The sequence below is a fragment of the Molossus molossus genome, unplaced genomic scaffold, assembly GCF_014108415.1.
Source record: "Molossus molossus isolate mMolMol1 unplaced genomic scaffold, mMolMol1.p scaffold_m16_p_4, whole genome shotgun sequence".
Taxonomy (NCBI): Eukaryota; Metazoa; Chordata; class Mammalia; order Chiroptera; family Molossidae; genus Molossus; species Molossus molossus.
The window spans coordinates 6839466-6864800 of NW_023425377.1; the positions used below are offsets into that span (position 1 = coordinate 6839466).

At 57.1% G+C, this 25335-nt stretch overlaps 2 protein-coding genes across 2 annotated transcripts in view; both read right to left on the minus strand.

The window, feature by feature from the left end:
* Nucleotides 1-8790: 8790 nt before the first annotated feature.
* TLX3 (T cell leukemia homeobox 3) lies at nt 8791-11606 on the minus strand. The gene is made up of 3 exons (XM_036241774.1): nt 11045-11606; nt 10450-10693; nt 8791-9542 (listed from the first exon to the last, which is right to left on the minus strand). Exons 1-3 carry the CDS (start codon nt 11604-11606, stop codon nt 9332-9334), a joined length of 1017 nt encoding a protein of 338 aa, XP_036097667.1. The 3' UTR covers nt 8791-9331.
* Nucleotides 11607-20925: 9319 nt separating this feature from the next.
* The window catches only part of RANBP17 (RAN binding protein 17), a 106344-nt gene continuing 101934 nt past the window's right edge, over nt 20926-25335 (minus strand). Inside the window, exons 14-15 of the mRNA XM_036242145.1 lie at nt 23510-23637; nt 20926-21022 (exon numbers count right to left, since the gene is read on the minus strand). Of these exons, the coding sequence (XP_036098038.1) occupies nt 20926-21022; nt 23510-23637 (225 nt within the window). The remainder of the gene's footprint in view (nt 21023-23509; nt 23638-25335) is intronic.

Below are 25335 nucleotides of genomic sequence, written 5' to 3' on the forward strand. Positions count from 1 at the left end.
TAATAACCTAGTATATATTCCGTAAATATGAAGCATTATCACTTTAGCTCTGTAGAAATCACCACAGTGATATGTCAGCATTGATCTAAAACTGCAGCATTTTATCTCAAGTTTATTACCCATTTTTGAGAATCGCTGAGATTTTCAGAGCATAATGGCAATAAAAGAAGAATTTAAAAAGCGCTTTAATGTGCATAAGTTAATCAGAGGTATCCTCGGGGGGAAAGGAAATTTGGTAAAACATGAATTATAAGCATCATTTAAACTTACTTTGGACACTAGAGATAATAAATGGCACCATAATTTAGAAATAGCTTTTAACATCAATGACGGTAAGTACCACTTTACTGTTCATAAGAATTGCAGAGCAATGGTGCTGAGGCCAATTTTATTAGCCATTTTTTTCTTTATAAAAGCAATCCAGCCCTTTCCACAACTGAGGAGACAGGAACAAGAGTTACGTGCTAATATGCAAAATGCATTTAAGTTTTTTGAAATAGAGAATAATAAATTGTACCAAAAGATAGAGTCTAGAGACAAATGAATGATCATTTAAAAAGAATAAGGCGCTCTCGGAGTTTACGTATTTGGGGAAACTTGATAGAAAAAAAAAGAAGAAGAAGCCAACAAATTGTTCATACATTTTCCCATTTGCCGGAACACGCGGGTGTACTTTCAAACCCGAGTGATGAAGCTATAAATCTCAGCGATTGGGAGATGCCGCAACAGGAATATATTTTTGTAAATTGTCGCCACTGACAAATCATTTTTAAACTATATAAAGTGCAGGTTCAACTTTCTCCTCAGTGTGCCCGAGCAAGCTTCCTGCAGGGAAGCCTCAGACTCTGACCTTCACTTTCCAAGCCAGCCAGGTGAGGATGCTGGTCGCCTGGCAGCTGAAGCTGTGGGCGGGCTGGTCGCCAGGACTCACTGAACCACCTACTAAGTCCCCAGCACGCTGAGCATTCTGGGGCCTGACAGGAGCTTGTCTGGCGCAACACCCAGCCGGGTTGGCAAAACCTGGCTTACGTGAAAGAAACAAATCCCAGACGCCAGCCCAGACCCTGCCCTTCAGGCTTTACCAACTCCGGGTTCAAGGTCTTTTGTTTTTCATCTAATGGATTTGAGGACAAACAAAATAACCCACATCACTTACTTGATCTTTAAGCCATAGATGCAGTTGGGTAACACAGATGTCCTCCCTCCCCTGCTTTTGAACATGAGTTATATTGAAAGGCCTGGGGTCTTTATCAAGAGCAGCTCCTTCTGGGGGCAGGTGGGGACAGGCCCCAATATACTGTGCAGCGGGGAGGGAGGCAAGGGCTGGAGAAGGAGATGATGGGAGCCGTGAGATGATGGAGGCAACGAGGATGGAGACAGTGAGAAGATGATGGAGGCAGTGAGAAGATGATGGAGGCAGTGAGAAGATGATGGAGACAGTGAGAAGATGGAGGCAGTGAGATGATGGGGGTTGTGAGATGATGGGGTAGTGAGGTGACAGAGGCAGTGAGATGACAGAGGCAGTGAGAAGATGATGGAGGCCGTGAGAAGATGATGGAGGCCGTGAGAAGATGATGGGGGCCATGAGAAGATGACGGAGGCAGCGAGAAGATGATGGAGGCCGTGAGAAGATGATGGAGGCCGTGAGAAGATGATGGAGGCCATGAGAAGATTACGGAGGCAGTGAGAAGATGATGGAGGCCATGAGAAGATGATGGAGGCCATGAGAAGATGACGGAGGCAGTGAGAAGATGATGGAGGCCATGAGAAGATGACGGAGGCAGTGAGAAGCAGCTCCCAGCACAGCTCTTGGCTGTGTACTTGCAGGCAGAGAGCAGGCCTCCTGGTCACCTCCACCCTGGTTTCTCTATGCTCACCCTCCCTCCAGACACCATTCCATCATTGTCTGCTCACAATTATCACTGCCAGTCCTCCCTCAGAGAGTCCAGGAAACACCAAAGTCACCTGCCTCCTCATGGGAGAAGCCATGTTCCGTGTGAGAACTACACCTTTCAAAGCCGTGTCTGCCCTGTCCCCACTGAGCACCCCGACTTCGGTTGAAGACCTCAACTTTTGGGACAGTTTCGTGCTTGCTGGGCTAGGGGAGAGAACTGCTGTAGGCAGACAGCGGTGTGACCTTGAGGGAGTACACTTGGGAGCCTCTGAACCTTCGTTTTCTAATCTGTAAAATAAGGTTTCAAAAATAAGACTATTGCGAGGACTGAGCGGGAAGACGCAGGCGAGGTCCCGAGGACAGTGCGCAGGCACACAGCAGGCGCCCCGCACACCAGAGCTTCCTCCCTCTCTGGAGACGAACCCACACCCTGCGGACACCAGGGAGTTCTTTGATGTCCCCAAACTTCGAATTTCTCATCTTCAAATCAGGATCTACTTCCTAGGTTTGTTTGAAGGATTAAATGGGGTCATTTGTGCAAAATGCTTAGTTAGCTGCCTGGACCCAGGAGAGTTCTGGAAATGCTCCTTACTGTTATTATTATTTAATAAACATGTGCCGAGCCGTTACCGTGTGCCAAACATCAGCAACCAAAATAAACGGAAGCCCCAGAAGGCCGCAGAGGGCCTGCGCACTCTTACTGCAGCCAGTCAGCAACTATTTCTAGAAGGTTCTTTGTGGGGGAGACTGCACAGACTGAGGTGAGTCAGGGCTCCAAACGCTGACATAACTGGGTTTGAATTCCAGCTCCCCCACTTAATGTGTGATGGGGAGCAAGTGACTCATCCTCTCTGGGTTTGCTTCCTCCTCTCTCCAAGAACAGAAACAATTTATCTTGTGAAAATTCATCTACTAGTAAGAAGAATAGTAAATACATCGCAGGGCTTACCATGCATCCGGTTCCCGGTGAGGCGCTCAGTGGGTCACGTCATTTCATCCTCAACCCCATGAGGAAGACCTATCCTTGCAGAGTACAGACAGGACACTGAGGCTCAGAGAGGCAAAGTGACTTGTCCAAGGCCACACAGCGGGTGGTGGGAATGCTGAGATTGTACCTGGCCTGTTAAAGCTCCGTACCCGTGTGGGCATTTTGGCGAGAGAGGGGAGCCACATATAAGCGCCCCCTTCCTTTCCTGGGGTGTGGCAGCTGAGGGCTACACCATGGCTGGTCCACACCCACATGGCCTGGGCTCGGGGAGAGTGCCTTGGATAAGGTGCAAACCCAACACCTTCCAACCACTTTCAGGGGCTCAAAGGAGAAACACGGGGGATGGTTTGAGCAGCAGCCACCCGGCAACACTGCTGCAGATACAACCCAAGGTGTTCCGGTTTGTATCTGATTTGGGGAAGATCATTTTCATCTGCTTGGGCTCGAGTCCTGGCTTCAGTGTGGCCTTGGGGATGCTGTTCACTCCTCAGTCTCAGTCTCCTCATCTGTAAAATGGGGGTGACAACAATACGCACCTATCTCCTGGGGTCGATGTGAGGATTATAGAGACGGGGTACATGCTCTCAACAAATGGGCGCCCGGGCCCGCCGCGGGAGCACACGGCGAAGCTCTGCGGGGCTGTGGAGGCCGCGCGCACGGCCCGGCGGCTGGGGGCCACTCCAACAAACCCACGTGGAACTACAGGCTTGGATAAAGGCGACCCCCTCCCAGGGCCCTCTTCCTGCGTCCTCCTGGGGTTGGGTTTCCTCCCTGCTCTCCCCGCCCGGCCTCCTCCTTGGTCCCGCCACTTCCTAGGAACAAAAGTGTCCCAGCTGTGGTGGCCCAGACAGCAGATGCGCGTGCGAGCTGTTTAGCATTCTGGATATTCACTGGAGCCCGTTCTGAGCCCAACTCCGTCTCCTCCAGCCCCAGGGTCTCGGCGGGTTCCGCCGTCAGTTCCCGCGAGGGCGGACCCGTCCCCTGGAGCGAGCGCTCCGCGTCCGCCCGCGGGCTGCGTCTGGGCGCGCAGGGGGGAGGCGTGCATTTTTCCTGGATGGACATGACGGATGCAAGGGGTGCGCCGTCCCTGGTGCCAGGCCTTCGAGAGTTTCAGATAAATCTATTGATCAATAGGGCTTGATAGCAAATATATTCTAGGGAGCCTGCCAGCGCGGGAGCTCGCGGGGTCTGCAGCCTTTAAAAGCCAATCTCATTTGAAGATTTGGCCTTTTTAAATCGGGGGAGGCTGGGTCAGCACAAATCTCTCTAATAACCCCGCGTCCAGTGGAGCTTTTCCAGGCTTCCATCTGTGGTCGGGTGGGGACAGAGAGCCGGCCGGGCGGGCGTGCTTGAGTCCAGAGCTGAGTCAGGGTGCAGGGTGAACCTGGGCGGGTCGCCTGCCTTTTCTGCTCCCCGACTTTCTTATTTGTAGAATGGGAACACAGGGCCTCGCTGGGAAATCTGGGATGGTGGAAGGTGTAAAATCCTCCGATCAAATCGTCTGTTCAGATATGTGGGTTTTTTTCTTCTTCTTCTTCTCCCACCCCGCCTCTTCACACCAGTTGGGAATTTATCAAAGGGGCTAGTAACTAACTAGTTCATTGGCAGCCGGTCTGACACTAGAACAACTTTGTGGGATCATTTCAACCCAAGTGAGAGGCAGGGATGGCCACCGATCTCGGGCAGCACCGGGATACTGACGTCTCTAACCGACCTAGCCAGGCCCCCGTTCCAGATCGCTTCTCTGCCAACACCTCACTTTCCCTGAGAGCAGGAGGACTGATCGACGTGGGGAACACTGCCTCCCATTCCTGCCCTTTCCCTCCAGAAAGCAACACCTCTGGTTACACCCCTGCGTCATTAGAAGGCGTTTAATTACACTTCTGATTCATAAATACATGTTTTAAATGATTCTAGTCTCATAACACATTGATATTCCGCTGTATGGCAAGCCATGGGCTTTGGCTTTCCCTAGAAGAGTCTTTAACGACTACGTGGCCCTAATTTTACAGATGTGGAAACCAAAGCGCGGGGAGTCAACGCCACTCGCTCAGCTGCACAGCACGGAAGCGACAGAATTCGGGGACAGCTCCGTGGACGGCGGCCGGGAGGCTTGGGGAAGGCCCGAATCACTGGCAGTTCGGCAGGATTTTGCGAGCGTCTGAACCACAAAATTTTAGCGACGGGATCTGGGCGTCACGGAGAGGAGAGGCTCATAACGAAGTGGATGCTTGGGGGTGAGGGGGCCTCCCCGCGACCCTGGGATTTTGCGTTAGAAACCCGCCTAGGGTGCGGAGAAACCGCCCCGGCCGCAGGACGCGGCGCCCGCGCCACGCCGTTCCCGGCCTCGGGCTGCGTTTAGTTGAGCTGAGGCCGAGCCTGGCATTTTGGCGAAGGTTCCCAGGGAGCTTCCGTGCTCGGGAAACCTAGGCCCGGCCCTCGGCCAAGCGGTCGCGGCGGGGAGGCAGAGACTACATTCCGAGGACCCCGACCCGAGCGCCTCGCCGGACGCTGCGGAACAGACGCGCACCGCCTGCTGCAGCCGGGCCCTGGCCGCGCAAACCGCGCAGCTGGCAGCCGAACCGTCCTGGCAAGGCCGCGGGTCCTTCGGCCGCGGGGCCGCGCGGAGCGCTGCAGGCTCCAGCTGCTCAGCGAGACAGGTGGGCGAAGGTTACCGGCCCAGGGCCGCAGCGGGGCCTCTGGGTGTTCCCGCTGAGCTGAGGCGGCCGCGGCTGTCTCCCAGCTCCCGCACCGAAGCCCGCGCTCACCCCGGAGGCAAGCGGTGCTGGTTCCTTCCCCTTCGAACTCGGAGCCCGAGACCACCCAAGTTGAAGCGGGAAGGCCCTTCTGTCCACCTAGACCCACGGGCCTAGGGTCAGGGTGGCCGCAGGTGCCCCTAGGCCGCCTCTGCAGCCCTCACTACACAAAGCCCCCTTTCCTTCCAAGTCTTAGCGCGTGGTTTGGAGGCGAGAGCGCAGGTCCGTGCCGCTGCACGACCCAGAACTAAGTTCTTTGAGCATTAGCTTTTCCAACTGCAAAGTGGGGAGGGACATCCCAACCTGGTAGAGATGGTGTTCAGTCGTAAACCACACAAGGCACGCAAAGCGCGCGGTCCCCGGCAGTTCTGTACACGGACTGCGGAAGGGGAGTCATGCCCACGTGCTGGAAGCGAGTGCCGGCCCCTCGGTCTGTCTCTTTTCGGGCGGGTTCCCATGCATCCCCCCAACTGCTCCACCTGCTGCGCGCTCCGTGGGAGAGCTGAGCGTGGCCGAACTACTGGGCCTGGGCCTGGCTGCATCAATCCTCTTTGCCAACTCCTGGGGCCCAGGCCTCCTCACCTGTGGGCGGCGCCTCAAAACCTGCGCACCGGGAAAGCCCACACGACCAGCCCTCCTAGACCAAGAGGCTGCCTCTTGCCTCCCTGTGTCGCGTCTGTGAAATGGGCCTAAGAGACGCTGGAACAGAGGCGAGGGCAGGCTGCGTGCGGGGAAAGGCGGGGAGGCGAAGCCTCCAGCTCCGGCCCAGAGGCCGGTTGCTTCTCGCGGGCTGCGTGCGGCCAGGCTGGGCGTCCACACCCTCACCGTCTCCAGAGCCAAAGTGGGCCCGGATTTGGGCGAAGATGGCTCTGGAGGAGCCCATGTGGGCCTCCCAGCCCCCTCTAGGCTCTCTTTCCCCGAAGCTCAGCCTTGGGGCACCTGGTGACGATATTTCCGCGCCAGGACTCTGCCTCACAGCCCTCCTGTCGGAGGACCAGGAGCTGTGTCCTTCAACGCCGCACCCTCGGGCTCTGTTAAGGCGCAGCCACGGCGGAAACGGCGGCCTCCGGGCTTTACACACCGGGAGGAAGTTAGGCTCCCTCCCGTTGCTCAGCAATGGCTCCCACCCGCTGCGGTGGGCGCGGAGGCACGACCAGGTCCCACAGAAGTGGGTTCAGTACCCTAACTCGAAGAGACTCCTGCCCATCTCGCAGAGGGGGATACTGCGGAGGCAGCGGGTGGGGGGAAACCTGGAGCCCTCCAGGGCCGCGTTAAGACTAGATCCCCATCCCCAGGACTGCCCGACGCAGAGTAAACTTTGCGGTCAGAGACCTTCTGCGCAAAGCGAGGCAGCAAAGAAAGAAAAACACCGCGTGTGTCCCCAAAAAGGCCCAAGAATGAGGGTCACCCTGGCAAAGCCATAAAAACAATTTAGAAAAACAGAAGCCACCAAGCTTATTATTATGGAGAAATAGGATAAAAGTGAAGGAAATTGAACAGCGACATCAGTCCTGGAAGGGGCGGTTGGAACAGCAAAGGCAGAGAAAGTCGCTCTGGTTCTTAGATGCTCAAGTCCCCAGCCTAAGGGCCAACCTTTCGCACCCCCATAACAGCGTTCATGGGGCTCCTAAGCACAGAAGACAGTCGTATTTCAGGAAAACACCCGCGGAAGAGGCATAAGCTCCGAGTCATCCTAGCCCTCTCTGGAGTGTCCTTAAGTCCCCGGCCACCCACCTTGGGGATCAGCAGGGCTTGAGGTGGAGGCGGGAGCTCCAGCTGCGTGTGAGACTCCCTCCCCCTCCTGCAGCGGGCGTTGTCGACAAGCCCACAGCCCGGGTACAGCGAAGGTGCCCAAGCTCCAGCTTGCAGGGTGGTCTTGGCCTTGGAGAGGTGGGGGGTTGGGGGGGCTGCTATAGGGCCTCTGGGACAGCGCCCACGGATTTAGTCTCAGAGAGTTACTGGACCCTGACCTAGAGGATGCAAGGAGGGCGGAGGGACAGAGACAGTGGCCACAAGATCCTTAGATCCGAGAAAAAGAAAACAAAAAGGACAGCAAGGAAGAGAAACCTGGAGAGAGACAGAGGGCGTCAGAATCAGACATGGAGAGAGGAAGGGGGAGGAAGAGAGGATATGACCGAGTCAAAGAAACTAAAAGCAAAAGAGAACGAACTATATAGAGAAATATAAAACTATAAAGAAAAGAAATAAGATACAGTCACACAAAGAGCCTGAGTAATACAGAGGAGGAAATAGAGAATATGGCAGAGAAAGAAACAGAGAGGCCAGAAGTAAGAAAAGTTTTTAAAAGGCGTAAAGGGAGAATGATAAAGGAAGAAGCAAGAGGTGATGTTCACAGACGCTTCAGAGTGTATTTGTGGATGTTGGAAGGGGCCTCCTACTGCGAACCCCGTGATCCCCAAACTTCCTGCTTTTGAGCTCAGGTAAATCTGGGCGCACTGGGCCACGCCGAATTCATACCCGGGCTTGGGGTTCTGGGTGTTCCTGGAACTGCCCTCCCTCTTGTCCGCAGAGGATGCAGTGACGTCACATGACGTCACGCTCTACCTGTGGGCCCATGCAACCTAAAAGAACGCGGGTGCCCTAAGGCTGTGCATTGTAGTAGTCTCCAGGAGCCGAGTGTTTGGAGACCCAGGATGCGAACCTGCTCCCTCTGTGCACAGTCCTACCAAAATACACCCACATCCCCTACAGCTAGGCGGTGGGTCCCGCCCAAGGTCTCTGATGCCTCACTGGAGAAAGTGGACAGTAGCCAGTGGGCTGGGGGCCAGGGAAGCTCGAGGTCCCAAACGTTCGCGGTCCGGTGCCCACCACGCTCCAGGTGGGTTTGATCTGGGACGGCCTTTCACCCCCAACTCTGGCGCTGGTCCTACTACCTCTGGGCCGGGAGGGCCCTTCCCACGTACGCCCCCTCCCGCGGGCACCCGGACTGCGGGCGGCCGACACACACTGACCTGCACCGCGGATCCTCCGCGGGGCCCGGGCGGGTTCGAGCTGAGGCGAATGCGGACGAACCTTGGAGAAGTGGACGCGCCCGGCACACCGCGGCTAGGCCTCTACCGTCGTAGGGTGGGGTGCAGGCCAGGGGTCGCCGAGCATTATTGGAACGAAAACGAAATAAAATCGGCGTTAAGTGAAATAGCTAACTTTTTTATTAAATAAAGCGACTTAAATAAAGGAACGGAAAGGAGAGGAGTGGACCCTGCCTAAGCGCAGGATTGCCCCAAGCCCCTGGCGCTTCCCCCAACCACCTGGTCGGCCGCCCCTCCTCCAGAGGCCCCCGCGGGGGAAGCAGGTGGCCGGTTTCTAAAAGAAAAAAAAAAAAAAAAAAGCCGAAACTTTTATTATTTACACGTTTGGGCAAAAGTACAAAGTATAATACAGGCGCCCGGCCCAGGGGTGCGGGCGTGGGGCGGAGAAACGTAAGGCGCTTTCTTTGTCAGGCCCTGGCCTGGGGCGGGACCGGGCGCGGGGCGGGGGCTCGGATTGTGCAGCCGCGCGGAGCCCGGGCCCAGCCCCCTCCGCGGTGGCGGGGATGCGGCCGCGCCCCGGGGCCTCCTCGAGCTTGCCGGCCCCTTCCCCTCTTGGCCTAGGTTCCCCCCCAGCCCGGCTGGGGGCCCGAGGCGCCCCACCGCGTGGGGGTGGCGATCCTTGGCGACCGTGCGCGCTGGTGGCTCACACCAGAGAGGTGACGGCGGGGACTTTGGAGCTATCCTCCTCCCAGGGCTGCAGATTCTGCAGAGCGAAGAGCGACGAGTTGTGCAGACAGAGAGGGTCCGGCTGGATGGAGTCGTTGAGGCTCTTTTGGAAGGCGTCGTGTTGCAGCTGCAGCATGAGCCGGCTCGCCTGCTGCCGCTCCGCCTCCCGCTCCTCCGCCGTCTGCCGCCTGCACCGGGGGAGGGAGAGGGACAGCACTGTCAGCACTCGGCACCGCGGGGCCGCCGGCGGGGCTCCAGCCCTCCCGGGAGCCGAGGCCAGCCGGGAGCCTCGAGGCGCAGAAGCCCTGCTGCTTCCGGCCCGCGCCGTGTGCCTGAGGCCGGCGCGTCCCAGGAGTGGGTTGGGTCTCTTGTTTTTGTTGTGCGCGGGGCCGTTGCTGGCAGGGGACTCCACCCGCCGCCCACCTGCACGCCCGGGTATTGTGGCTTCGCCAACGACAAAGATTGTTTCTTTTGCGGAACAACAAGGGCAGGCGTACGTGTAACTGACTCGGCCCTGCGCGCAGCCGGGTCACTGGGCTCCGCGAGTGGGCGGGCTGGCTCTGCCCCGCCCGTGCGCGGTCCCCGGGCGGGGTCAGCCTCATCCAGTTCTCCCAGGCCCTGTCTCGAACCCCTCTTTCAGGACCGCTTCGCTCTTCACGGGTTGGGTGGAAACAGGGATCGGATAAACAGGGCTGGAGTCGGGATAGGGAGCCAGAGGGGGAACCCGGGGCTTGCGCGGATTGCCGACAATCCGAGAGGACCAGCGGGAGGGAGAGGGGAGAGCAAGAGGACCCCGGCGGTGGGGGATGTTGAGGGAGGAAGGTGAGAGGGAGCCGAGCGAGCGAGCAAGCGAAGGAGACGGAATAAAACACGGAGAGAGTTGGAGAGGCGCAGGAGAGCGACACAGGAATTGCTATGGAGGAGAAGCCGAGGCTGGGAGCGTGGGGAGAGAGACACAGGCCGGCGAGAAGGAGAGAAGGAAGATTAAAGTCTAGGAATGCGGGTAGGGGTAGCGCCGGATGGGCAGAGAGCGAGGCTGCGGCGTGGGGCGGGTGAAGGGCGGGTGCAAAGTGGGCCGGGCTGGGCCTCTCTCACCGCCACTTGGTCCTCCGGTTTTGGAACCAGGTCTTGACCTGCGCGTCCGTCATTTTGAGGGACTTGGCGAGCGCCGCCCTCTCGGCCGAGGCCAGGTACTTCTGGCGGTGGAAGCGCTTTTCCAGCTCACAGATCTGCACCCGAGAAAAGGACGTGCGCGGCTTCTTACGCTTGGGCGGTGTCCTGTTCTGGTAGGGGTGGCCGATGCGCCTGGTCACCGTGAAAGGCGTGAGCGCCGCCGCCGCTGCGGAGACACATGAGGCCCCCTGAGGCCCAGCCCAGCTCCACTGTCGTTCAGGCCCCGTGAGGACCCCGTGCCGCCCGGTGGGGCTCAGAATGCTCCGCTATTTCGTTGGTCCCGCGCGTCTCCAGCGGTACCAAGCCGCGTGGGAGACGCCCCCTGTTCCCTGGGCACAGGCTTATTTCCCCGAACTCCCTGATTTTCCTCCCCCTGCCGCTGCTCGGGGCCCTGGGCTCTGAGGCCTCCACGGCGCTTGGGCCTCCGGAATCGTTTCCCCGAGTGGAGCACATAGGGCGCGGCGCCTCCAGACCCGGGAGGGCTGAGGCCCGGTGCCTGTTCACCCGCCCTGCTCACCTGTGAAGCGGTCTTTCACGAAGCGGCGGCTGCTCTCCATCCAGGGGAAATTGAGGCTGCCCAGGCTGGAGACCGCGGGCACGGAGGGCATGGCGGGCAGCGCGCTAGGCAGAGGCGGCGGCACGGCTCCGGGCAGCGGCCTGTGCGCTGGCACCCGGATCACGCCGGCAGGCGCCAGGCTCAGGTTGACACTGTAAGATCCCGCGTCCTCGAAGGGCGCGCCGAGGCCGGCAAAGGAGGCGGGCAGAGAGGGGTATGTGGCGCCCGGACGGCTCCCCGGGGGCCCTCCCAGGTAGCTGGCGCCGTCGGGGCCCCGCGGGGCTGGTGCGCTGTCCTGGTCCGGGCTGTTGAGGATCTGGTCGATGCCGAAGCTGATGGGCTCGTGCGGGTGCGGGGTCTGCGCGCTGGCGGGCGCCTCCATCCTGGGCGGGCGGAAGGGCTGGGCTGGGCTGGGCGGGGAGGCTGCTGGGTCCCCGTTACGGCGCGGCCATGGAGCGCCCGGCGCCTCTCGTCGCACTGAAACTTTGCCAAGAGTGCGCGGGCCCGACAGGCTCTGTGTCATCTTTCTTGAACCGAACCTGGAGTTTCCGCTGCTAATTCCTCTCCCGTTGCAGCCATTGGCTGCGATCAACAAGCCTCTCTCCTCCCATTGGCTCCCGGCTTTCAATAAAGGCCTAATTCATGGAAATAGGAGCTTAGGGACTGTTCCAAGGTGACATCATTTTAACAAACGAACAATAGGTCAAATTTATTAGCCGGGATAATGGGCGGCGGATATTAGCGCCCGAACCGCAGCCTCCCAAACCCGAAATCTAACGAAGCTGCAATTAGCAGACGCTCCCCGCTCCTCCCGGTCGGGGCCGCTTCCCCGCCGCAGCGCGGGCCCGGGCAGGGCGCCCTCCTGGTGAAATTCTCCTTTGCTGAGGGGGTTTTCGTTTTCTTCCAAATTTTTTCATCTGAGCAAAAACCAAACCCTATGAATTCTTTCAATTACAATGGAGTTGCAACCCCGGAACGACCCTGCAGATTCGCGGAAGCGTCTTGGACACTCCAGCGCCGCGGGAGCAACGAAAGGGGCTCACCCCAGAGCGCAAGCTCCGCGCTCCCTGCGCGCGGGGTGACGCGAGTACCGCAGCGTGCTCCGCGCTCCCTAGGACATCGACCCGCGTGGGCAGAATTCGCCCCCGCCTGGCCTTCGGCCGCGGCGTCGCGACCACTTTGGAGACACTCCCTGGCTCCCGCCAGGCGGACCGAGGAGTGACTCACAGGTGCCCACGCGTGCCCTGCCAGGCTGGGCTAGGGACCCGGGGTCGCCGGTGGGAAGCGGGGATCCAGCCCCTCGAAATTCGTTGCAAGATGGACGGGACTGTTGGTTGCGCGTGGGGACCCACCCGTGGCGCAGCAGGTGTGGGGACCTAGGGTTCCCAAGGGGAAAGGGCGGGGGTGGCTCATATTTAGAGCAGGGTTTCTTTGGGTAAGGAGAGCGGCCTCCTCCTCCCGCTCCAGTGCAGCCTGGGCGCTGGCACCACACCCTCGGGGTCTGTCCAGGCAGGCCGAGGGCCACGGGGGACCAGACTGCGCGCGGGGCGGTCATCCCCCGCCCCGGCCTCGGCTGTCTCCCCTGGGGAAGACCTCCAGAATCGTTTTCTACCTGCTAGTTCTTAAATCGTTCGGTGCAGACTGAGGGTTCCACCCTGCCAGGCCCCTCGCTCGCGCTCCCCGCCTTGCGGCCGCGGGGAGAGGTCGGATGTGCGCTTGGCCAGGAATGAGTTTAAATGGGGCCGGTCACTTCCTAGCTGAGTGACCTTGAGCAAGTGACTCCAGGTCTTTAGGCTTTGGTTTTCTTACTTGTGAAAAGGGCAATGAGTGCATTGTGGGCTTGTTGTGAGCGGGAGTGAGGTGTGGAGAGCGCCCGGCACCAGTGGGCACGGAGGGGCTGCGGCTGCCCTCCCACCCCTGCCCCACCCCCAGGGCTGTGGTTGATGGATAATTCTGGATTATTTGTTTGCAGTTTTATTTTATTTGCCGAGGCTCAGTATCTTGGAGAGAAAGATGTATTTGTCTCCCGTGGGGTCAGTCTCAGGGGACCAGGAAGGGCAGGAGGCAGCGTGTTAGGGATTCTTCCTAATCTGCCTTCAACAAGCAAAGGAGAGGCCTCAGGCTTTGGAATCTTAAGGCCTGGGTCCCTGAGTTAGGTCACCACCGGCTGTGTGACCTTGGGCAAGTCCCTGGCCCTTGTGGAACCCCAGTGTGGGGGGAATGAGGCCACTGGGCAGGTGGGGTGGGGCCCCCTCCACTCCCTCCAGGGGACAGGGAACTTCAGACAGTAGAAGTCGTTGCTCTGGGGCTGGTCCTCCTGTTTCTGGCTCTGCCCCTGGTGGTCTGGGGGCTGTTTGGTCCCTCATGGCCCCTCCTGGAGCCTCATTTTCCTTGTTTGTGAAACAGAAAGGGCCGTAGCTCCGGGCGGCTGCCAGAAGGAAAGGGGACCAGGCCGGTGGAGTGCCTGCAGAAGCTGGCGGCCAGGTAAGAACTTCAGTGACAGCAGCAGGGTGCATGGAGGTTGAGAACTTGGGGTGCCAGGCAGCAAGCCGTACCGACTTGTTCCATACAAGAACCCTGTGAGGGAAGCAGTTATTGACCCCATTTTTTTACCTGATGAGGGAACCGAGGGTCAGAGAGCTCGTGGGACTCCCGGCCCCCCACTCAGGGCTCGCACCTCCCCTGTTCCACTTCCCTTCTGACTTCCAGAGTCCTGGGTTCCAGGCCTGTCCTTGCCACTGCCTGGTCTGTAAAATTGGGATAAGGAGGCCCAGCCCCAGGTACGTGAGCACAGAATCCGGGAGAAGGTGTGGGTGGTGTGGACAGTGTGGCTCCCCGGGCACGGAGAGTGGCCCGGTGCGTACAGATTGGACTTGCACCTGTGATGGCTGTGAGCTCAAGGAAGGACTCATCCTCTTTGTGCCTCAGTTTCCCCAGCCGGCAAAGCAATCGTACCGATGTCATGGGAGTACGTGAGGTCTTCCAGGTGATAGCGTTCAGCACAGTGCCTGGCGGGGAAGGGCTCCACCTCACCGTGTGGGCCTGGGTTTCTGAGCCCCTGGGTTTCCATCACCCAGCAGTAGGCACTTGGGGTCAGTGGTCCCAAATCACCTCTTTCCCAGTCCAGACAGAGCTGAGCCGTCAGGAAGGGGAGTACACGAGGCAGCCCTAATCCCTGGGCCAGTGGTTCTCACAGTGTTTCCAGACCAGCAGCATCACCTGGGAATTTGTTAGAAATGCATGTTCTTGGACCCCACTGAATCAGAAACTGGGGTACGGCTCAGCAGTTTGATTTAACAAGCCCTCCAGGTGATTCTGAGGCACATGCAAACTTGGAAGCCAGTGCCCAGAATACTGTCCACTCCACCCACCTTTAAATTCACGCTTACGGCGCTGTGGGAATACTCTCAGCACGTGGATTCAGTTAATATCGCCTGCGTTTCAGTCTGCGTGTTCCTCAGTTATGCTTTCCGATCCTATTCGCCAAAGCTTTAGCTATTTTATTGATCTTAAAAGATGTTTATTTCACTATTTTTTTTTACGTCATCTTTCAGGAATGTTTTGATTTCTTTTTATGAATTAATTTCTTCTTGGTTGAAGTGAAAATTTAGTTCATTAAAAAATATCTTTCTTTTTTAAAAAAAATAAATATATTGAGGGCCATACATTTACCTCTAAGCACTTTTTTGGCCAATATGTTTTGCTGCGTATTTGTTGTTCCTGAGATTTGTAGTTTTGCTGTCCCTGCTTCTCTGCTATCTGTTGAACAGTGACACACACACACACGAAAAAAATCAACATTCTAAGAACTGGGGGCCAAGTCTTCCTCTGAGTCTAGGACTTCTGGGACGAGGTGCGTTCTCGACCCCTCCCTTGGAGAAGCGGGGAGAAAGGGTAGAGCTGGGGAGGCCTTGCTGGGAGCCAGGCAGGGGGGCAGGGATTCGGGGAGGCCGGCAGACTGTTGCAATGTCCAGCGACGCCCGACGCGTGTGCCAAGGCTCACTGCCACCGACTTCCTGTGGGAATTACTCAGCTTCCCTGCCTGTGCAGTGGGGTAGAGATCGAATCGGGGCTCTTCAACATATTTGGATCGGCAACCCTATTTGAAAGGTTGATGACATTATTATGGACAAGTTCCAGGGACAAAGACACAGACACACGACTTGGTGCACATGCCCTGTCACAGGTCTCTTACCTGCCCCTCCACTCTTCATTCACATACCTAGTTAGGGGCCCCAGGGACCTTGCCGTTCTCGCGATGGAAGGCTCCAGAGACACCTGCCAGAGTCGACCACTCATTCATTCATTTGTTCAACAGATGATTACTACTGAGCACCTATTCAGATTTTCGGGACCATGTCCCAACTTGGGGCCTTGTTTCCCCACCTGAGGGGGGAGTGATGCAGTGTGAGCTCCTCGTCCCTGCCTCTCGGGGGGCGGGGGTACGGGAAGAACCTTCTGAGGAGGTCTGGAAGGGCCCGAGCCCTGCCAGCTGGGGGAGGCAAGGCCCCCTGGCGCTGTGCTTCTCTAGACACGAGCCCTAGAGGACAGCCAGTCCAGGGAAGTGACATCCCGTGCCCAGGGGCACGCAGTGGGGAAGGCCGCAGCTGGGATCTGAACTCAGGACTGTCTGTCTGCAAAGCGCATGCTTCTCCCTTGGTCACGCCCTCATTTCCCCTCTGGGAGCAGTCACAGGACCCGGTGGGGAGGGGAAGGAGTGGAGGGTCTGGGTGGAGGAGCCCAGGAGTAGGGTGAGGGCTGGCCTTGGTGGGGCTCACTCTGCCTTCCCAGGGGCCCAGAGCTCCTTCAGAGCAGGACAGTGTTGGCAGCATTTGATTCCAAGTCCTGGGGCTGGGCCCAGCGCCGGGCCTGCTGGAGGATCATCAAGTTTGTGGATTAAACGGAAGCACCCAGCCAGGTCAGATCTGGGGAGAAGGAAGAGGCCGGAAGTGTGCCCAGGGGTTTGCCTGTCCTCAGTTCGGCACGTCCCTCAGCTTGATGGCTGGTGCCTTTCCACCCTTGAAGAGCCCGGTCGGCTGTGGCCTCCACGGCAACCCCGTCCCCATCGTCCCCAGTGGATTTCCATCCCTGCTCTTGTTGCCTTTGGATCCGAGACATTCATCCTGCTCCCCAGCTCTCCGCGGGCAGAGCCTGTGTGTCACGCATCGCCCTCTGTGATGGTGAACCAAGGCGTGAACCGATGCTCTCCAGGATCCGGGTGCTGAGTCAGACCCTGGCCTTGAGGGTGCAGCCGCCCCAGGAAGCTGGCCGCGGGGCTGGGGCTCGGACAGGGTGTCAGTGGATGGGGGGGGAGAGGCCTTTCCCCATGGACAGGCTGGTGGGGTGCAGAGGGCACGCGAGCAGGGCCCGTGTGCAGGTGGCCGGCGTCGGCCAGGGAGTGGGCAGGCGGAGGGTCTCTGCGGGGCCTCCAAACTCCATCTCGTTCCGTTTGCTCCCACCAGCCAGCAGCCATTTCTCCCGTTTTGTGTTCTACAACTTTCCTCTCTTCCTGACAGATTTCTCTACTAAATTTGACTTCGTTTCAACACTTTTGTGGGGCAAATTACATTAAGACGGATGTTGCAGGTACCCTTTATGGTTTATTTATCGTGATACTGTTTGTATCTCACACTTATAAATAACTTATGTTATAGCTTTTGTTTGTGGAAATGTAACTTACATATTTTATTATGCTTTCTGTAAACCTCAAAGAGAGTCCTGTCAGGGAAGCGCTCTTATCAGCAATCCAAACGATGGCACGTAAAAATCGACACTAACATTATTGTTTAATATGCCAAGCGGGCAGGTTACTCTCGCTGTAGTTTGAAAGGTTTGCTGTCATCGTAAACTTGCAGCGCAATAAAACATTAAAAAGTCTCAAGAATGATTTTATAAAGTTCATGGAGGAGGAGGCATCGGTGGAGAACCCGTAAGACACAACACAGCAGAGGCCCGGGTACTGGACTGGCCTCTCTTTCGGGGGGAGGGCAGCCCTATCCGGGGGTGCTGAAGGGTTCCAGATGCACCCTCCTGCCCCACTGTCCCCAGAGCCTGGCTGAGAGGACCTAGTTTAGGGGATTAAGGGGGAAAAGAAACAGGAGTTTTGGAGTCAAGCCGACCTGACTTTGAATCCTGGCTTGTCCACTTTCTAGCTATGTGGCCCCAGGTCGGACTTTCAGACTCAGTTTTCTGATCTCTAAAATGGAGATAATCGCCAGGCCGGTGTGGCTCAGTGGTTGAGCACTGACCCATGCAGCAGGAGGTCGCTGGTTCAATTCCTGGTCAGGGCACATACCCAGGTTGTGGACCGATCCCCAGTGGGGGACAGGCAGGAGGCGGCCAGCTGACATTCTCTCTCATCGATGTTTCTATTTCTCTCTCCCTTCCTTCCCTCTCTCTCTCAAAAAATCAATAAAGAAACATATTTTTAAAAATAAATAAAATGGGGATACTACTACTTACTTGACGTTGTTGGGAAGCACTTGACTAGGTAGGTGTGCTCAATAATAATAGTGGTTACCAGGTGCCAGGTGTGCCGAGATCTCTGCGATGCCACTTCCCCAAGCTCTACATACACAGGGGTCCCCAGTTTCTCTCAGCAAAGCCCACCCTGCTCTTTGTTCTCATGCTCAGCTCTCCACTGGCAGTTAATCTCGTCACCCATCTCGGCTAAGGGCCCCCGGTACCCGAGTGCAAAGGCACCACGAGGCGCCACTGGACGCTGAGGGTGGAAGGGGCTCGGGGGCCACGCCCAGAGGGCTCTCTGGGCTGCTCGGCCCACCACGCAGTGTGGGGCCCTGTGCTCCCTCTCTGCCCCCATCCAGAGAAACCTGATTGGGAAGCCAAGGAGAACAGAAGCGTCTAGAATATAGCTTTCTCCAGGGTTAAGATCTGAAGTCAATGTAGAAGGCAAAACATGAGCCGAGTCAAAATACCTTCCAACTGTTTATTCTTGAGCATCAGCGGAAGCAGTTGCTTGACGCAGCCACGCTGCATGGACACGCGTCCGCACACCAGAATGGCGTCAGGACGAGGTGTACCTGCAGAGGCCCACGGCCCCCAGCTCACCCTCACTTTGGGCCATCTGCGTGCTACGTGGTGGGCCCCGCGGAACTGCCCGCACGCTTATTCCTTCCTGTCCTGAATCTGAGTACGTCAGCTACACCTCTGATCTGATTAGAGCACGTAACAGATCAGCTAGTGCTCTTTTTGGAGGCTCCGCGAGTTTGGCTGTGCCCTTGAATGCTTGTTTTATCCTTGGAATACCATGTCCCCGCAGAGAACTCCCCTAAGGGCCTCCAGGTTTTCCCCGAGTCCCCATGGCCTCTGGCAGCTGTGTGTGTGTGTGTGTGTGTGTGTGTGTGTGTGTGGAGGCGCAGTTCCAAGGCAGAGTCCCGTTGGTCGGGGGAGGGGGGGTGAGTACACAGCATGGGCTCCTGTCCCAGCTTCCCCACTCCCTTTTCTTCCCTTGGCAAGTTTAGCAAATGACCCCCCAAGATGCCTGCCTCCTGGTGCCCACGCCCTGTGCAGTCCCCCAGCGTGGGTGTGAGCCGATCCTAGTGGTTTTAGGAACAGATACAGCAGGAGTGATGGGCGCCCCTTGTGAGCCTGGGGACAAGGGGCTGCGACTCCAGGCTGCTGCTCTCTGGCTCTTCTGTCGCTTGCTCTGACAAAGCCTGCCGCCGGCCGGAAGCTGCCCCGGGAGAGGCCTGTTCGGCAAGGGGCTCTCGGTCCGCCCATCCATCCGTGAGGAGCTCACTCCTGCTCACAGCCACGGACGATCAATGATCGCAGAAGCAGATCCTGCCGTGGAGCCGTGTGGCGACTGCAGCCGTGAGACCCTGGAGCACAGGACCCGAGACAGTCTGAGCCACTGCCGTCCCGGGGATGCTCTGCAGCAGAAGAGTTCTGCAGGGATTTGGGAGTGGGTGCCAATATTCACAGGTTTCAGCTCACCATTCTCAAATACGTGTTCCTCGGAAGACCCTGGGAATCCTTTGAGGCGAGATGGATCTGGGTTCAAACCCTGTGCGAGCTGTGTTAGCTATAAACTGTCTTCATTCCCTGCTCTCTAACGTGGGAATAATGCTGCCGACCCCGGGGGCTGCTGCGAGGACTAAGCCGGATACAGGTCACGGGCACAGACGCGGTGATCGTTTGCCCAGTGCGCTCTCCACCTGCACGCGCTGCCTTGCGGTGTGCTCCCTGCACCCGGCCCACGGGCGGCCCTGCCGGGGTCCACAGAGGACCAGGCCTCCGAGTCCCCCGAGCGCCGCTCTCCTGGCCCGTGTGAAACCAGGTGACCTTTGGCTGCATGGCCAAGAAAAGCAAGCGTACGCTGTTAACTTCTTGTGAGAATTTAACTGTAGGTGACATTGTGCTGTTAGGTCCTCGACTCCGTAAACCGGGGCTGGACCGGGCTGGGCCCCCCGAAGCACTGCTGTGGGATGAGCTACGGAGCCGAGACCCAGAGCCTCTCCCGCCAGACTGCTCCAGGTCAGAGCCGCCTGCAGGACAGTCGCTCTCCTCGCTGCTGCTGAGCACAGTGCATGGCCAAGACTCACTCATCTGCTAATACCAGGAAGGACCCCGCTGCAACCTGACGTCCTGGTTCACGCATGGAAGACAAATACTTTGAGATGAGCTTGGGGGACTCTGCTTTCATGTGACAAGCCTGTTACGAAATTCCACTGTCGAGAGAGGTTTCAGGAGACACTGGTCTGAGCAACAAGATTACAGCAGGAGCCTGTGGGTGTTCTCCCCCCTCACCGGGAAGGCCAACCTTCAGGTCTCATCAGAAGAGCGAGCACAATACGTATCACATGCCTGAACCCCGGGGATGACAGAGACTCGAAGCTGCCTGACAGTGGCAACCTCAAATTAACAGCCTCGGCACAGTCCCTGACAAACCTAACAGGCCTCCTTCGTGGCCTGGGGCGGGGGGGGGGTCAGCTGCAACCCCCACGGTCATTGGTTTCTGTGGAGGGATGGAAACCAACTATTCCTCATCCTCTGAAAATCTGAACTTTGGTTTCTAGAACCGTTTCGGATGCCCAAGAAGGCAGAGCTGCTTCGAATACAGATTTTAATCAGACACCTCCGGCTTCTTAAAGATAAAACGGAGGCAGAAGGACTGGGGGCCGGCCCACCCGGGAGATGTGACTGGGCCACCCGGCTCCTGAAGACATCTCTGCTGGCAGTAACTGCACAGCTTAATTCTTCTAGACTGAACCACTTGAGATTTATGCCAGTGAAAAGCAAATGTTGTTTGTAAGTCATTTAATTGTGTTACTGTCTCTCAACTTTATCAGATGCTGCTGGGGCGGAGAGGGCCATGCGTCCCGTGGTGGCTTCCGAGAGCTCCCAGCGCGTTCCCGGCGCCCGGCTCAGCGGGGCCCCCTGCTGCCCAGACTCACGACGAGGTGCTGACGGACCAGACCGGGAGGTGCTGTCCCTGCCGGACCCACGCTGAAGGCTGCGGCTCCAACAAATCCTCTTCCCGGCTGCAGGGCCAGTGACAGTCCACACTTAGGCGCAAACCTGCTTTATTATGTTCTTTGGTTAAATTTCGTTTCTACACCCTTTCGGAGCATTATAAGAACAAAGATAATGATATTTTATAGAAAGACTGAAAACACTTGCTTTTTCAGAGCAAAGAATGAATTTACATGTTTGTGCACTATTATAAATTCTTATAATTAGGCCAGACTTATAAAAAGGTAGGGCTTTTGTTGTTTGTTTGTTTTGAAAAATAGATTTCCCTGGGCTCGCCAGCGCCGCTGTCCTGGGGCCCAGACCCAGTCTCTGGGGAAAGGCTGCTCGCACGAGGTCGGGGAGCGGTGTCAGCTCATCATGTCCAGACTGCACGACTCGGCGCTGCCATCGCTGCGCAGGGCCTCGGCCACGTCTCTTCTGAACACGGACAGGTTCTGGGTGAACCTGTGGAGAGAGGAAGAAAGGGCCAAGGGCAGCGGCAAGGCTGGCAGCAGAGCATCTGGGCGGTAAAGCCGCGTGGAGTTCAGGACCCTGGAGAGGGCCTTGGGCTCGGCTGAGGGCCTCGCTCCCCCTTTCTCTACCCGCACCCCTCCCCTCCCTGAAAACAGGGGCACCACCCAAAACACTGACCATTTTGAGGGATGCATTTGGTGGCAACACGATTTAAAAATTGTTTTTCAAAAAGTCAAATTGCACAATAAAGGTACAGAATATAAAGAGAAGACCTGAAGCTGGTGTGCCAGGCACTGGGCTGAGTTCACACAGAAGTTCACTCAGTCATCACAAGTCCTCCCACAGTGGGAGAAGTGAACTTCGAGCTTCCAAAGAGGAGGCACTGAGTTGGACTCCCTGGGTTCAAATCCTGCTCCACCCCTTCTTAGCTGGGTGACCTCGGATGAGCACTGGTGCCCGATAAGAGCAGCTGCCCCGCGGGACTGTGGGAAGTGGGGATTTATTGAGTCAACTGAGAGTGCTCAGTAGAGTGCCGGGCAGCGGGGGCAGCCAGTCCTTGCCGGCCAGGACACCTGGGAGCCAGGGCTGCCGCTTCACGGAGGGGGAGGGAGGCTCGGAGTGGCACTCAAATGCCCCAGCCTCAGGGGAAGGGTTTCCCTGGGGGCACCGAGGGCTGCCCAGCCGGGTGTCTCTTCAGCTGGTTTTGCAGGTTGCTCCTTCTGCCTCCTAGGGATCTGGGCCTGAAGGAGGGACCGTGTCCGCAGAGCCCAGGGACTTGGCCCTGTATCGGCGCGCAGGCAGGGGACTCCACCACAAGGTGTGGCTGCTGGGACGACTGCGATTTGCATTTCAGAAGGTGCAGCCCTTCACACCTCAACAGAAGGATGGTGCAGGCCGTTCTCACTCTGAAACATTTGCTTTCTCCATCACTCCTACTGTCTGTCTTCTCCACCAGAAGCTCCACGAGGGCGAAAACCCTGAGCGATAGGTTCACCACTGGTATCCCCACTGCCTGGCACAGAGCAGAGTCTCAATAAAATGTTGTGCACTGGATGAATGAGGGAATGAATGGATGAATTCAGGTATAACGGATAAGATCAGGTTCCTCGTTTTTTTTTTTTTTTTTAATCTTCACCCGAAGACATTTTTGCATTTATCTTCAGATTGGGGTGGGGTGGGGGAGAAATATCAATGTGAGAGAGACACATCAATTGGTTGCCACCCACACGACCCCAACCGGGGCTGGGGACAAACGCCACCCACATGACCCCAACCGGGGCTGGGGACAAACTACAACCAAGGTACGTGCCCTTAGCAGGGACTGAACCTGGGACTCTGGTCCGCAGGCCGATGCTCTAACCACTGAGAAACCGCCAGGGCGGGTTCCTCGTTCTTTTTTATATTTTTTTATCCTCACCCGAGGACATTTTTCCATTTTTTGTTCAGGTAGAGTGGGAGGGAGAGAGAGGAACAGAGAGAGAGAGAAACACATCGAGTGGCTGCCACCCGCACAACCAACCAGGGCCGGGGACAAACTGCAACCGAGGTACGCGCCCTTAGCGGGAACCGAACCCGGGTCTCTCCGGACCGCAGGCCGACGCTCCAACCGCTGAGCCAAACCAGCCAGGGCAGGTTCCTCGTTCTTATAGCCCATTGGTAACTTACCTGTCTCTGTTCTGGCAAAACCAGTCACCCACTGCCTCTTATTTTTATTTTATTATTTTTAGGTATATTTTTATTGATTTTTTTTTAGAAAGAGAGGAAGAGGAAAAGAGAGACAGAAACATTGATGAGAGAGAAACATCAATTGGCTGCCTCCTGTGTGCGCCCTACTGGGGAATGAGCCTGTAGGGGACCAAGCCTGCAACCTGGGCATGTGCCATGACCAGGAATCAAACCAGTGACCTCTTGTCGCACGGGACGATGCTCAATCCACTGAGCTACGCGAGCCGGGCCTATCTTTAAACCAGCCACTCTTAAAGGTCAGGCAGAGGAACTGATATGCGCTGCGGGCCACCTGCCCTGGCACCGTGCTCACTGCAGCCTGTCATTCAAACATCACAGCGGCTGTGTGGGCTCCGCTTCCCTGGAAGCCCGAGGGTGGGGGCTGCTGCCTTGCCCACGGCCGCGCAGCCGCACGGGTCAGGAAGAGCCGGAGCTGGAGTCTGCCCGACCTGCCCGCCCCCCAGGCCTGAGTTTGTTCGCGAGCCGCAAGCCTTCCCTTGCCCTGGCAGCACGCCTCAGCTTTCCGACCTTTCTCGAGTGACTCTTCCTCTCTCCTGGGGCCCAGCGGAGGGGAGCGGCACTCATCCTCTCTGCACCCCTGTGCGGCCCGCGGCATGCGGATGGAAGGAATGGTCCAGGGTTACGGGGGCGGGGAGGGGCGGAAAAGCCACGTCAGTGTGGGAGCTGTGTGAAGCACAGTCCAGTTCGAACGCCGCCTCCCGCACAGATGCCAGCCTCCCAGGCACTGCTTACCTGTCTCTGTTCTTGACGGACAGGCTCTGCTCCACCCCCTCCATCAGGTTCCTGAAGCACTGGGCGAGGACCTCCTGCTTGGGGAGAGGCTGGCTGCTTATCAGACCCGCGCGCAGCTCACTGAAATGCTGTGGGGAGACGGACAGGTGGCAGGGCTCTGACTCCGAGCTGGGCCGAGGAGAGGCCAGCCCAGGCCAGTCTGCTCAGGGCTCTGAGTTCAGAGGAGCCTTGGTCCAGGTCCACTCTGAACTTGAGCCTTGAGAGCAAACTAAAGCAACGAGGCTTCCTGGGCATAAATGACGCCCCCCCCCCCCCCCAACACCTCCAGCTCTAACAGTTCTGCTGCCACTGCGCACTTCAGGCTGACGCAGTCCTTGCTTCCTCGGGCCGAGCACACGGAGGTCTCCCCGACTCCTCTCCACTGACTATGGAAAGGCTGAGGGGAAGAGCGGGACCCAAGGAGCCAGGGAGCATGCTGGGCCACTGCAGGAAGGCCCCGGCTCCCACCCCTCACGCTCTCGTGGGTCACCCCTCAAACTCCAGACTTTGCTCCATGGCCCGTCTCCGGGTCAGGACGCTCTGCCTGCTGAGGTGGGCGCTAAGGAGCCGCTGGCTCAGCTCCGGGAGAACTTTCTGCCACTAAGAACAATATCTGTCATATTGGTCACAAAGAACCGAAAAGCCCCTTCCCCTCCGCTGGGGCCTGGGCTTCTGCACAAACACAAGCTCTTATGTGACATGCAGCCCTAATCACTGAAACAGCTCATCTCAGCCAGAGACAACGCTTTGCCAGGCTCGTGTTTATCCTTCCAGCCCCAAAGAGCACGATCTTTAATTTGCATCATACATTAAAACAGCTCACATCAAAAACACACATAATTAATATGGAGTCAGACTAATACTTAAATACTATATATCAGAGGCTAGACTTAAAGCTCAATGTCTTTCTGAACAAGACTGGGAATGCACAGAACTACTTATTTTCCCCTTTTATAATGATGCAGTGACTCACACCAAATAGAAAATTATTAGTTTTTCATCCCAAACCATGAAATATTGCCTCCATCAGTAAAGTATAATATTGTGATGTCATAAGCTTTTTCTAAACACTGAATTTGCCCTTATTCCCTCTCAATCATTTTAAAAGAACTGCTCTCTTTTATAGAGCTCGGATTTAAATCACAGTGCCGCCCAGGGAAGATGGATAGCGGTGCTGCGGAATGTGGCTAAAATTGGATACTTCAGCACAGGTGAAGGATGAGGCAGATCTTCTCTTTTTGATATATTTTCTTCTTCTATTAGTTTCCTTCCGAGGCTGGGATTTCAGTTTGAATTTTAATGTATGCGGCTGCCTCTAATCTCACTGTCTTCTCCCCAGTACTATCTTATTGTATAGACAATTCATTCTCCCGAGCAGTAATGCACCGTTCCTGCGGCGGCTGCAGGGGAAGCGGGAGCCTGGGAGGCAGCCCAGGGCAGGCGTGCACGGCAGGTGAGGGTGCTGGCCCGGCGCTTGGCCCCGAGGGGCTGCTGCTACCATTTGGGGCTGTAGGGACCCCAGATTTGAAAGGAGGACAAGGAAGGAGCAAAGGGATGATTGCTCAGAATCCTCCAGGAACGGGGAGGAGATGAGGGTGAACTTGAAGCAAACCACCCGCCCAGTGAGTGGGAGCTCTGGGTTCCAGAAGAGCTAGTCTGGAGGCCCCTGGAGGCCCACGGCCCCAGCTGCAGCTCAGGGGTCCCCCTGCATCGTCACAGCGCAGCCTGGCCTGTGGCTCCTCTGCCTCCCAGTGACCGCCTCCGTGGGCCTCGCTGCAGTCACTCAC

Excerpts from the sequence above, each read along its gene's own strand:
- TLX3 (XM_036241774.1), bottom strand. The coding sequence starts at position 11,606 with ATGACACAGAGCCTGTCGGGCCCGCGCACTCTTGGCAAAGTTTCAGTG. Across the intron at positions 10,694-11,044 it reads CGTGAAAGACCGCTTCACAG|CGGCGGCGGCGCTCACGCCT; the intron begins GTGAGCAGGGCG and ends GTGTCTCCGCAG. Across the intron at positions 9,543-10,449 it reads AACCGGAGGACCAAGTGGCG|GCGGCAGACGGCGGAGGAGC; the intron begins GTGAGAGAGGCC and ends CCCCCGGTGCAG.